Source organism: Mesoplodon mirus (genome assembly GCF_964341445.2).
Source record: "Mesoplodon mirus genome assembly, chromosome: 2".
Classification (NCBI taxonomy): Eukaryota; Metazoa; Chordata; class Mammalia; order Artiodactyla; family Ziphiidae; genus Mesoplodon; species Mesoplodon mirus.
In genome coordinates, this window is record NC_138977.1 from 10,833,031 (window position 1) to 10,845,527 (window position 12,497).

The following is a 12,497-nucleotide window of genomic DNA, read 5'->3' on the forward strand; positions in this document are numbered from 1 at the left end:
CCAGCCATCCTTACAAAGAGTCACAGGATGAAAGTGGCCAACACCAAAGATGTAAATACCACAGGTCAAATTATTAGCAATATCAAACTTTAGAACTTGTAAGTTTTCATATTAATCTATAGCCCATAAATTTTCTCAACGTAAGAATGACTAGAGACTGTCATACAGAGTGAAGTAAGTCAGAAAGAGAAAAACAAATATCGTATTTTAACGCATGTATGTGGAACCTAGAAAAATGGTACAGATGAACGGTTTGCAGGGCAGAAGTTGAGACACAGATGTAGAGAACAAACATATGGACACCAAGGGGGGAAAACCACGGTGGGGTGGGGATGGTGGTGTGATGAATTGGGCGATTGGGATTGACATGTATACACTGATGTGTATAAAATGGATGACTGATAAGAATCTGCAGTATAAAAAAACAAAACAACTAATACTAAACTTTCTTTGGGTTATTTGTATGGAAATATGTTAATATAAGTGTTTCAGACATTACATGAAATTTCTAAAAATTTTATATGTTCTGATGTAATGTTACAAGTCATAATTCTAGTTATTGCTCTAAAATGTGTATCTCAGAAATAGCTAAAAAAAAAAAAAAGAATGATCCTCTTGGGACTTCCCTGGTGGCACAGTGGTTAAGAATCCGCCTGCCAGTGTAGGGGACACAGGTTCGAGCCCTGGTCCGGGAAGATCCCACATGCCACAGAGCAACTAAGCCTGTGCGCCACAACTACTGAGCCTGCGCTCTAGAGCCCGTGAGCCACAACTACTGAGCCCACACACCTCAACTACTGAAGCCCACGCACCTAGAGCCTGATCTCAACAAAGACAAGCCACCGCAACGAGAAGCGCGCTCACCGCAACGAAGAGTAGCCCGTTCGCCACTAGAGAAAGCCCGCACACAGCAACAAAGACCCAACGCAGCCAAAGATAAATAATAAAATAAAATTAATTAAAAAAAAAAAAAAAAAGAATGATCCTCTTGATCTGGGCAAGATACTCCCACACATGGGCCTAAAATTTTAAACATCTAATGTGGCAGGCAGGTTAGCAGCTCCCCAAACCCACTACCCCTTCCTCCTGGGACACAACTATACTATCATTTACCAACTCCCTTGCAGTAAGTGATGCTATGTGATTGAGTGCTAGCTAATGAATGCGGGGTCACTTTCAGTTCTGCCCCATAAAAACTTTCCTGGGCAATTCTCAGCTTTCTCTCCTCCCCTTTCTACCAACAGGATGCAGATGTAATAGGACTCTGAGGTCCTAAGCTATGGCAAAGATGTAAGATGGAAATACCCTGATTTAGATTGAAGGTCACCAGCAAAATACCCTCACTGCACTATTAGGTCAGAGAAAACAAAATTCTACAGGATTAAGTCACTGACATTTGTGGACTGTTTATCAGTTTACTTTAAAACGTCTGTTAGGCACAGAATATATTTGTTATCTCTTACCATAGCCTGAAGATCTACTTGGGGATTCCAATCTGAGTCATACAAAATTACTACATCAGCGGTAGCAAGATTGATGCCAAGACCACCAGCACGTGTGCTTAGCATGAAAACAAACTTTGTGCTGTTTGGTTCATTGTATGCATTGATGGACTCCTATAGACATAAAATAAATGTCAGAAAATTATTTTATCTGATAATTTTTTGATCTCCCCTCCCCAGATTTTACTCACTTGTCTCTCATCATGGGGTGTCTGCCCATCCAATCTACAGTAGTCATAATTTCTCCACATGCAATAATCTTCCAAAATATCCAATACCCTCGTCATCTGACTGAAGATTAGTACTCGTGAACCTGTCAGCAAACATTAACAGCCCATTATCAGAAGCTTCAAAAGTAAAAAAAAAAAAAGAAAAAAAATTAAATTTAAGGCTAAACAAAACCAAGACTAACCAATTACTCCTTAATTCCAGGTTACGTAGTTAGTTACAAGAAAAAAACTGTACATTATTTATTATCCAAGTTGAAGTCACTCCCCACATTTTTCCCATCAATGCACAAATAGAAAAGGGTAGTATTTACACAACACACTAAAGAAAAGTGTTTCTGTAAACAGAAAAGGGTATTTACCTCTGGCTTGGGAGGTCTTGCCATCCCAAAGGCTGAGAGAATCACTATCTTTTTATCCCACATACTTAAAAATAACCCTCCACCACAGCTCCCTGTGCACAGCCCCACACATCTCCCAACACACACCCAACACCCTGGCCTCATTCTAGTTCTCAAGACCCAATCCAGATGGAAGAACCATAAATGTGCGCCTCACATCTAGACCATCACCCTTCACTTATGCCGTGACTCAAATTATCCAACTGCGTTTCTTCAGCCAGCTGCACAACGCCTTCAGTACGACAAACGAAGACAAAGGGATCCTTTTAAAAAATAATGATTACGAAACTATCTTCTCTTAGAAGCTGAGGCTGATAATCTGCTCTTGTCCACCTTCCCACACCCTAAATGCATATGGATGTTCAGTAGTCTCCTATCAAGTTCCGGCCACTCCTCCCCACGTATTCAATTGCTTCAATTACTAAGTTTTTAAGGAAAACGTTTTATTTATTTATTTATTTTTAAATCTTTATTTATTTGTTTTGCAACAGGGTCCGGTTTACTGTGCCTTGGAAGGGTGGTCCTGAGAGTGGCAGGTGCCACCCTGCCCTGGGAGGCGGGAGGGCCCGAGGGCCGGTTAAGGCCAGTGGCAGGAGAAGCGGCGGATACTGCCCCTAGAATGTAGTGAGGCCAGGCTGAGGCCCAAGGAAAGCATTTTAAAAAATACATTTTTAAAAAAGGTATAAAAAGAAAAAAGTAAACCAATTCACTGGCAACTCTTACAATGTTTTCAAGTCAATATGCTAGAGGAAATTCACCTACTGGTACAATTTTCATTCTTACCAAAATATACAGAGAAACACAAATGGAGAAACTTTAAATCTGACTGTATACTTCATATTACAGAATGAATAATTTGTCTATGAGAATGCCTTGATGTCTGGGATTTGGTTCAAAACGTTCTCGGAGACGGAAAGTAGGTATGATGTAGATGAAAACAAGTTTTGCCATGAATTTATAATTGCTGAAGCTGGCTTCCTACTAAATTCTCTCTACATTCCTGTAATTTAAATACATCCATATGCATACTCATTTTCATATTAAAAGCCAATATGTTACAAATAAAACTGCTTTGGGTCCGTGCACATGTCATTTAATTAAATTAAAAATCCACACAAACAGCTAAGAAAAAATACCATGAACAAAACACCACTGTCTATCAAAGGCTCTGGGAACTGCATATGGGTGAGAAGAGCATTCTTGGTGTTTTATAACAAAAAGTTGACATTTCTAGGAAAGCATATATAAAATAAGAAAGAACTCTCCCCCAAATCCAGGGAGTGTGGCTACCCTAACTACTGATCACTTTCTAAAAGATTTAAGGCGTAAAATGGGAGGGCGGGGGGAAGCTCAGATAATGGACAGAAGTTTTTAAATGTCCCACACTTTAACTTTAGAAAGTGCCAGAGTAGTCATTTCATAGGGTAGGATGGCTCCTTCATGTTAACATCAGAATCTTAAGACACTTTCCATTACTTCTCCATTTGATACCAGTAACATAAGTACCTTGTTCTTTTAATTTAGGGAGCAGTTTGTCTAACACCACCATTTTGCCACTGTTGGTAACTAGATGCATGTCCGTTGTGTAAGGTGGACCAGGTTCAGCTCCATCAAAGAGATATGGGTGATTACAGCATTTCCTCAACTGCATCAGGATGTTCAGTAGCCTCATTTTGTCCATCTTCCCTGCAGAGTTTAGTATATCTATATCCTTCATTAATATACGAGTATACCTAGTGAGAAGAAAAACACTTTAAGAGGGCTCAAATGTTCCTGGGACGAGTCTCTGCCACTTTACATCCTCAATCCCATCTCAACCCAAAATACCTGTAAGAAACAACCCATCAACTTCTAAGGTGTAGTTAGGAGTCTATCACCTATAACTGCTTTTTTCTTCTGTTTCTCTTTATTGCCCCCCGTGTTCTAACGTGTACCATTAATGCTTTGGGCCTTGAGGCCCGAAAGAGTAAATTTGTCTCCTTGGGATGAACTGAAATGAAACAGTATGATACAACATTTTTAAGTAATAAAGCAAAACTTATTCGTAGTCTTTTCCAACAGAAGAGTGCCACTATTCTGTTATAATTCAACGTAGCTAGTGTAGCATTTGGGTAAGAACATTAAGAGCTAAGGAGGGAGAAAGAATCATGAGAGCATAAAACATGATGATGATAATAAAATGAATACAATGCGATTTAAATATAAGTAAAAGTGTACAGGCTGGGGGAAGAGAAGGGGGCAGTTAAGCTAAGGCTGGATTATGAAAAGCCTTGACTGTATACACTAAGAAGTTAGACATTATCCTAAAGGAAAGAGCAATCTGTCCAAATACCAAAGATTCAGGACCTTGAACCCACTGAGCAAAATAACGTAAACAACCAAAGCAATCTATACTTAACAACTCCAATTATGCGGCACAAAATACTCAAGGCACCCACAATTCTGACTGATATAAAGTTCCCCAATATGATTATAACTAAAAAAGATTTGTCTTCCCTCAGCATTGACTCATGTCTTAATTCTGTATTTTAGAACTTTATATAAGACAAGCCTAACACCTTATAAAAAACCTTTCAAAATTTCTGAAGACATTTAGGATGGTCTATCTTCTACACTGGTCATCTCTTTACCAGATAACATCCCCATTTCTTTGCCTTACATCCCCTTCTGTCCTTTTACCAACAACTGCAGACCCTTGCAAATACTTACCAATGTTAAGTATGGAACTGAATATACTTGAGATGTGGTATAACCAGGAAAGAACACAGTGGGTATTTATTCCCCTCCTCTGAACACTACACTTAAGACAGCGGTTTCCAGCCCTTTAGATTTCAGATACCCATAAAACTTTTTAAAAAAGACAAAAAGAGGAGGAAATGAAAATTGAAACCACAGTGAGAATTGGTTCAAGCTGGCGGAGTACAAGGACGTGCTCTCACTCCCTCTTGCAAGAGCACCAGAATCACAACTAACTGCTGAACAATCATTGACAGGAAGACACTGGAACTCACCAAAAGATACCCCACATCCAAAGACAAAGGAGAAGCCACAATGAGACAGTAGGAGGGGCACAATCACAGTAAAATCAAATCCTATAATGGCTGGGTGGGTGACTCACAAACTGGAGAACACTTATACCACAGAAGTCCACCCACTGGAGTGAAGGTTCTGGGCCCCACGTCAGGCTTCCCAACCTGGGGGTCCAGCAACAGGAGGAGGAATTCCTAGAGAATCAGACTTTGAAGGCTAGTGGGATTTGACTGCAGGGCGTCGACAGGACTGGGGCAAAGAGACTCCACTCTTGAAGGGCACACACAAAGTAGTGTGCACATCATGACCCAGGGGAAGGAGCAGTGACCCCATAGGAGACTGAACCAGACCTACCTGCTAGTGTTGGAGTCTCCTGTAGAGGTGGGGGGTGGCTGTGTATCACCGTGAGGACAAGGACACTGGCAGCAGAAATTCTGGGAAGTACTCTTTGATGTGAGCCCTCCCAGCGTCTGCCATTAGCCCCACCAAAGATCCCCAGTAGACTCTAGTGTTGGCTCACCTCAGACCAAACAACCAAAAGGGATGGAACCCAGCCACACCCATCAGCAGTCAAGCGGATTAAAGTTCTACTGAGCTCTGCCCACCAGAGCAACAGCCAGCTCTACCCACCACCAGTCCCTACCATCAGAAAACTTGCTCAAGCCTCTCAGATAGCCTCATCCACCAGAGGGCAGACAGCAGAAGCAAGAAGAACTACAATCCTGCAGCCTGTGGAACAAAAACCACATTCACAGAAAGACAGACGAGATGAAAAGGCAGAGGGCTATGTACCAGATGAAGCAACAAGATAAAGCCCCAGAAAAACAACCAAACAAAGTGGAGAGAGGCAACCTTCCAGAAAAGGAATTCAGAATAATGAGAGTGAAGATGATCCAGGACCTCGGAAAAAGAATGGAGGCAAAGATCGAGAAGATGCAAGAAATGTTTAACAAAGACCTAGAAGAATTAAAGAACAAACAAACAAAGATGAACAATACAATAACTGAAATGAAAAATGCACTAAAAGGAATCAATAGCAGAATAACTGAAGCAGAAGAACGGATAAGTGACCTGGAAGACAGAATGGTGGAATTCACTGCTGCGGAACAGGCTAAAGAAAAAAGAATGAAAAGAAATGAAGACAGCCTAAGAGACCTCTGGGACAACATTAAACGTAACTGACATTCGCATTATAGGGGTCCCAGAAGGAGAAAAGAGAGAAAAGACCCGAGAAAATATCTGAAGAGATTATAGTAGAAAACTTCCCTAACATGGGAAAGGAAATGGCCACCAAGTCCAGGAAGCGCAGAGAGTTCCATACAGGATAAAAGCCCAAGGAGAAACACACCGAGACATATAGTAACCAAATTGGCAAAAATTAAAGACAAAGAAAAATTATTGAAAGCAGCAAGGGAAAAATAACAACATACAAGGGAACTCCCATAAGGTTAACAGCTGATTTCTACCAGAAACTCTACAAGCCAGAAGGGAGTGGCGTGACATATTTAAAGTGATGAAAGGGAAGAACCTACAACCAAGAGTACTCTACCCAGTAAGGATCTCATTCAGATTCGATGGAGAAATCAAAAGCTTTACAGACAATCAAAAGCTAAGAGAATTCAGTACCACCAAATCAGCTCTATAACAAATGCTAAAGGAACTTCTTTAAGTGGGAAACACAAGAGAAGAAAAGGACCTACAAAAACAAACCAAAACAATTAAGAAGGTGGTCATAGGAACATACATATCGATAATTACCTTAAACGTGAACGGATTAAATGCTCCAACCAAAAGACACAAGCTTGCTGAAAAAAAGCTAGACCCATATATATGCTGTCTACAAGAGACCCACATCAGACTTAGGGACACATACAGACTGAAAGTGAGGGAATGGAAAAAGATATTCCATGCAAATGGAAATCAAAAGAAAGCTGGAGTAGCAATACTCATTTCAGATAAAATAGACTTTAAAATAAAGAATGTTACAAGAGACAAGGAAGGACACTACATAATGATCAAGGGATCAATCCAAGAAGATATAACAATTATAAATACATATGCTCCTAACATAGGAGCACCTCAATACATAAGGCAACTGCTAACAGCTACAAAAGAGGAAATCGACAGTAACACAATAATAGTGAGGGGACTTTAACACCTCACTTACACCAATGGACAGATCATCCAAACAGAAAATTACTAAGGAGACACAAGCTTTAAATGACACAACAGACCAGATAGATTTAATTGATATTTATAGGACATTTCATCCAAAAACGGAAGATTACACTTTCTTCTCAAGTGCGCATGGAACATTCTCCAGGATAGATCACATCTTGGGTCACAAATCAAGCCTCAATAAATTAAGAAAATTGTAATCATATCAAGCATCTTTTCTGACCACAATGCTATGAGATTAGAAATCAATTACAGGGAAAAAAACGTAAAAAACACAAACACATGGAGGCTAAACAATACATTACTAAATAACCAAGAGATCACTGAAGAAATCAAAGAGGAAATAAAAAAATACCTAGAAACAAATGACAATGAAAACACAACAATCCAAAACCTATGGGATACAGCAAAAGCAGTTCTAACAGGGAAGTTTATAGCAATACAAGCCTACCTCAAGAAACAAGAGAAGTCTCAAATAAACAATCTAACCTTACACCTAAAGGAACAAGAGAAAGAAGAAAAACAAAACCCAAAGTTAGTAGAAGGAAAGAAATCATAAAGATGAGAGCAGAAATAAGTGAAATAGAAACAAAGAAAACAATAGCAAAGATCAATAAAACTAAAAGCTGGTTCTTTGAGAAGATAAACAAAATTGATAAACCATTAGCCAGACTCATCAAGAAAAAGAGGGAGAGGACTCAAATCAGTAAAATTAGAAATGGAAAAGGAGAAGTTACAAAAGACACCGAAGAAATACAAAGCATCCTAAGAGACTACTACAAGTAACTCTATGCCAATAAAACGGACAATATGGAAGAAATGGACAAATTCTTAGAAAGGTATAACCTTCCAAGACTGAACCAGGAAGAAACAGAAAATATGAACAGACCAATCTACAAGCAATGAAATTGAAACTGTGATTAAAACTCTTCTAAGAAACAAAAGTCTAGGACCAGACGGCTTCACAGGTAAATTCTATCAAACATTTAGACAAGAGCTAACACCCATCCTTCTCAAAGTCTTGCAAAAAATTGCAGAGGAAGGAACACTCCCAAACTCATTCTATGAGCCCACCATCACGCCGATACCAAAACCAGACAAAGATACTACAAAAAAAGAAAATAACAGACTAATATCACTGATGAATACAGATGTAAAAATCCTCAACAAAATACTAGCAAACAGAATCCAACAACACACTAAAAGGATCATACACCACTGATCAAGTGGGATTTATCCCAGGGATGCAAGGATTCTTTAATACACGCAAATCAATCAATGTGATATACCATATTAATAAACTGAAGAACAAAAACCATATGATCATCTCAATAAATGCAGAAAAAGCTTTTGACAAAATTCAACACCTATTTATGATAAAAAATCTCCAGAAAGTGGGCACAGAGGGAAGCTACCTCAACATAATAAAGGCCATATACGACAAACCCCCAGCAAACATCATTCTCAATGGTGGAAAACTGAAAGCATTTCCTCTAAGATCAGGAACAAGACAAGGATGTCCACTCTCACTACTATTATTCAAGTTGTGGAAGTCCTAGCCATGGCAATCAGAGAAGAAAAAGAAATAAAAGGAATACAAATTGGAAAAGAACTACTAAAGGAAGTACTAAAACTGTCACTGTTTGCAGATGACGTGATAATATACATAGAGATACACAGCATAGAGAATATACATAGGATAATATACATAGGATAGAGAATCCTAAAGATGCCACCAGAAAACTACTAGAGTTAATCAATGAATTTGGTAAAGTAGCAAGATACAAAAATAATGCACAGAAACCTCTTGCATTCCGATATACTAATGATGAAAAATCCGAAAGAGAAATTGAGGAAACACTCCCATTTACCATTGCAAAAAAAGAATAAAATACCTAGGAATAAACCTACCTAGGGAGACAAAAGACCTGTATGCAGAAAACTATAAGACACTGATGAAAGAAATTAAAGATGATACCAACAGATGGAGAGATATACCATGTTCTTGGATTGGAAGCATCAACACTGTGAAAATGACTATACTACCCAAACAATCTACCGATTCAATGCAATCCCTATCAAATTACCAATGGCATTTTTTACAGAACTAGAACAAAAAATCTTAAAATTTGTATGGAGACACAAAAGACCCAGAATAGCCAAAGCAGTCTTGAGGGAAAAAAGTGGAGCTGGAGGAATCAGACTCCCTGACTTCAGACTATACTACAAAGCTACAGTAATCAAGACAATATGGTACTGGCTCAAAAACAAGAGATATAGATCAATGGAACAGGATAGAAAAGCCCAGAGATAAACCCGCGCACCTATGGTCAACTAATCTATGACAAAGGAGGCAAGCATATACAATGGAGAAAAGACAGTCTCTTCAATAAGTGATGCTGGGAAAAGTGGACAGCTACATGTAAAAGAATGAAATTAGAACCCTCCCTAACACCATACACAAAAATCAACTCAAAATGGATGAGAGACCTAAATGTAAGACCGGACACTATAAAACTCTTAGAGGAAAACATAGGAAGAACACTCTTTCACGTAAATCACAGCAAGAGCTTTTTTGACCCACCTCCTAAAGTAATGGAAATAAAAACAAACGAATGGGACCTAATGAAACTTAAAAGCTTTTACAAAGCAAAGGAAACTACAAACAAGACAAAAAGACAACCCTCAGAATGGGAGTAAATATTTGCAAACGAATCAACGGACAAAGGATTAATCTCCAAAATACATAAACAGCTCATGCAGCTCAATATCAAAAAAACCAAAAAAACAAATCCAAAAATGGGCAGAAGACCTAGATAAACATTTCTCCAAAGAAGACATACAGATGGCCAAGAAACACATGAAAAGCTGCTCAACATCACTAATTATTAGAGAAATGCAAATCAAAACTACAATGAGGTATCACCTCACACCAGTTAGAATGGGCATCATCAGAATATCTACAAACAACAAATGCTGGAGAGGGTGTGGAGAAAAGGGAACCCTCTTGCACTGTTGGTGGGAATGTAAATGATACAGCCACTATGGAGAACAGTGCAGAGGTTCCTTAAAAAACTCAAAACAGAATTACCATATGACCCAGCAATCCCACTACTGGGCGTATACCCAGAGAAAACCATAATTCAAAAAGACACATGCACCCCAATGTTCATTGCAGCACTATTTACAATAGCCAGGTCATGAAGGCAACCTAAATGCCCATCACCAGACGAATGGATAAAGAAGATGTGGTACATATATACAACGGAACATTACTCAGCCATAATAAGGAACGAAATTGGGTCATTTGTAGAGACGTGGATGAATCTAGAGACTGTCGTACAGAGTGAAGTCAGTCAGAAAAAGGAAAAACAAATATCATATATTAACGCATGTATGTGGAACCTAGCAAAATGGTGCAGATGAACTGGTTTGCAGGGCAGAAACTGAGACATAGATGTAGAGAACAAACGTATGGACACCAAGAGGGGAAAGCCACAGGGGGGTGGGAGGGTGCTGTGATGAATTGGGAGATTAGGATTGACATGTATACACTGATGTGTATAAAATTGATGACTAATAAGAACCTGCTGTATAAAAAAATAAAATAAAATTCAAAAAAAAAGAAAAGAAGAAAAAGATAATAAAAACTTACAAGGTTTTCAACTTTTTTAGTATGTCCTATTCAAGTATTGTAAAAGTAGCTACCATATGTCATCACCATAATTTCACAAAAGGACATTTTATCCTGCCTAAAATAAAACATCAACTCAGAACGGAGTCTTTTAAATTAAATAAACATAGCTTTCTGCGATAAGAGAAAGCACTTAAGTTTTCTCATACCTCGACAATCTCCAACTTCATCAGGGACTAGCACTAGCCCACGGGCCAGTATTTATGAACCACTGGGTTAACCACATGTCTCACATCTATGCCACCACAGCTTCTTTTTTAGAAACCCAAGCAGTGGGCTTTAATTGCATCCCTGTTAAATGTCAAGTTTAATTTTTGAATTCATAAACCTCCCAACTTGATTCCGTCATCTAATAAAGGCTTTGCATCACAAATTTGATTAGCAAGTCCTAATCAAATTATAGGACTGGGAAACTCTTTAGGCTGAGTTCAATCCAGCAAACAGAATTCCTTGACAACACAAGTTAGGAAAATAAAATACAAATGAAAGTTAGTACAGGATCAAGAGTGATTTCAAAAACGTCTCAGAAAACATACCATTCCCTTTGCATTTTGCTGAGACCCACATAGATTTTTACTTCCTTCTTTGGAGGCAAACTCTTTTCAACATCAGCCTTAATTCGACGAAGGAGGAATGGACGCAAAACCTTAAAAGAGCAAAAAGAAATGCAGATGACCTTATCTGTAATATAAGCATTATTTCAGGATCTCAAAAGTGTCTATTAAATACATAGAAAAGAAATGTATCTTCTTGGACATCAAATTATTCTTAGGACTTCTTCCTGCCAAACATAAAATTTATTATTAGTGATTTTCTAAAGAGTAATGTTAAGATGAATATTTTTTCAATACGTAGTGAGAAAGAGAAAAATTAATATCATATATTAACGCATATATGTGGAATCTGAAAAAACTGGTATAGAGCATCTTATTTACAAAGCAGAAACAGATGTAGAAAATGTATGGATACCAAGGGAGAAGGGGAGGGTGGGATGAGCTGGGAGATTGGGACTGATATATATACACTATTGATACTATGTATAAAACAGATAACTAGTGAGAGCCTGCTGTGTAGCACAGCACTCAATGCTCTGTGGTGACTTAAATGGGACGGAAATCCAAAAAAGAGGGCATGTATGTATACCTATGGCTGATTCACTTTGCTGTACAGTAGAAACTAACACAACATTGTAAAGTAACTATACTCCAACAAAAAATTTTTAAAAATATATACTGTCGGGGCTTCCCAGGTAGCGCAGTGGTTGAGAGTCCGCCTGCCGATGCAGGGGACACGGGTTCGTGCCCCGGTCCGGGAAGATCCCACATGCTGCGGAGTGGCTGGGCTCGTGAGCCATGGCCACTGAGCCTGAGCATCTGAAGCCTGTGCTCCGCAACGGGAGAGGCCACGACAGTGAGAGGCCCGCGTACCGCAAAAAAAAAAAAAAAAAAAAAAAAAATATATATAT

General features: G+C 38.8%; 1 protein-coding gene across 1 annotated transcript in view; it reads right to left on the reverse strand.

Moving 5' to 3' along the window:
• The window catches only part of SMARCA5 (SNF2 related chromatin remodeling ATPase 5), a 47,332-nt gene that overhangs the window by 13,639 nt on the left and 21,196 nt on the right, over window positions 1-12,497 (reverse strand). Inside the window, exons 10-13 of the mRNA XM_082611631.1 lie at window positions 11,569-11,678; window positions 3,637-3,863; window positions 1,694-1,815; window positions 1,464-1,616 (exon numbers count right to left, since the gene is read on the reverse strand). Coding sequence (XP_082467757.1) covers window positions 1,464-1,616; window positions 1,694-1,815; window positions 3,637-3,863; window positions 11,569-11,678 — 612 coding nt within the window. The remainder of the gene's footprint in view (window positions 1-1,463; window positions 1,617-1,693; window positions 1,816-3,636; window positions 3,864-11,568; window positions 11,679-12,497) is intronic.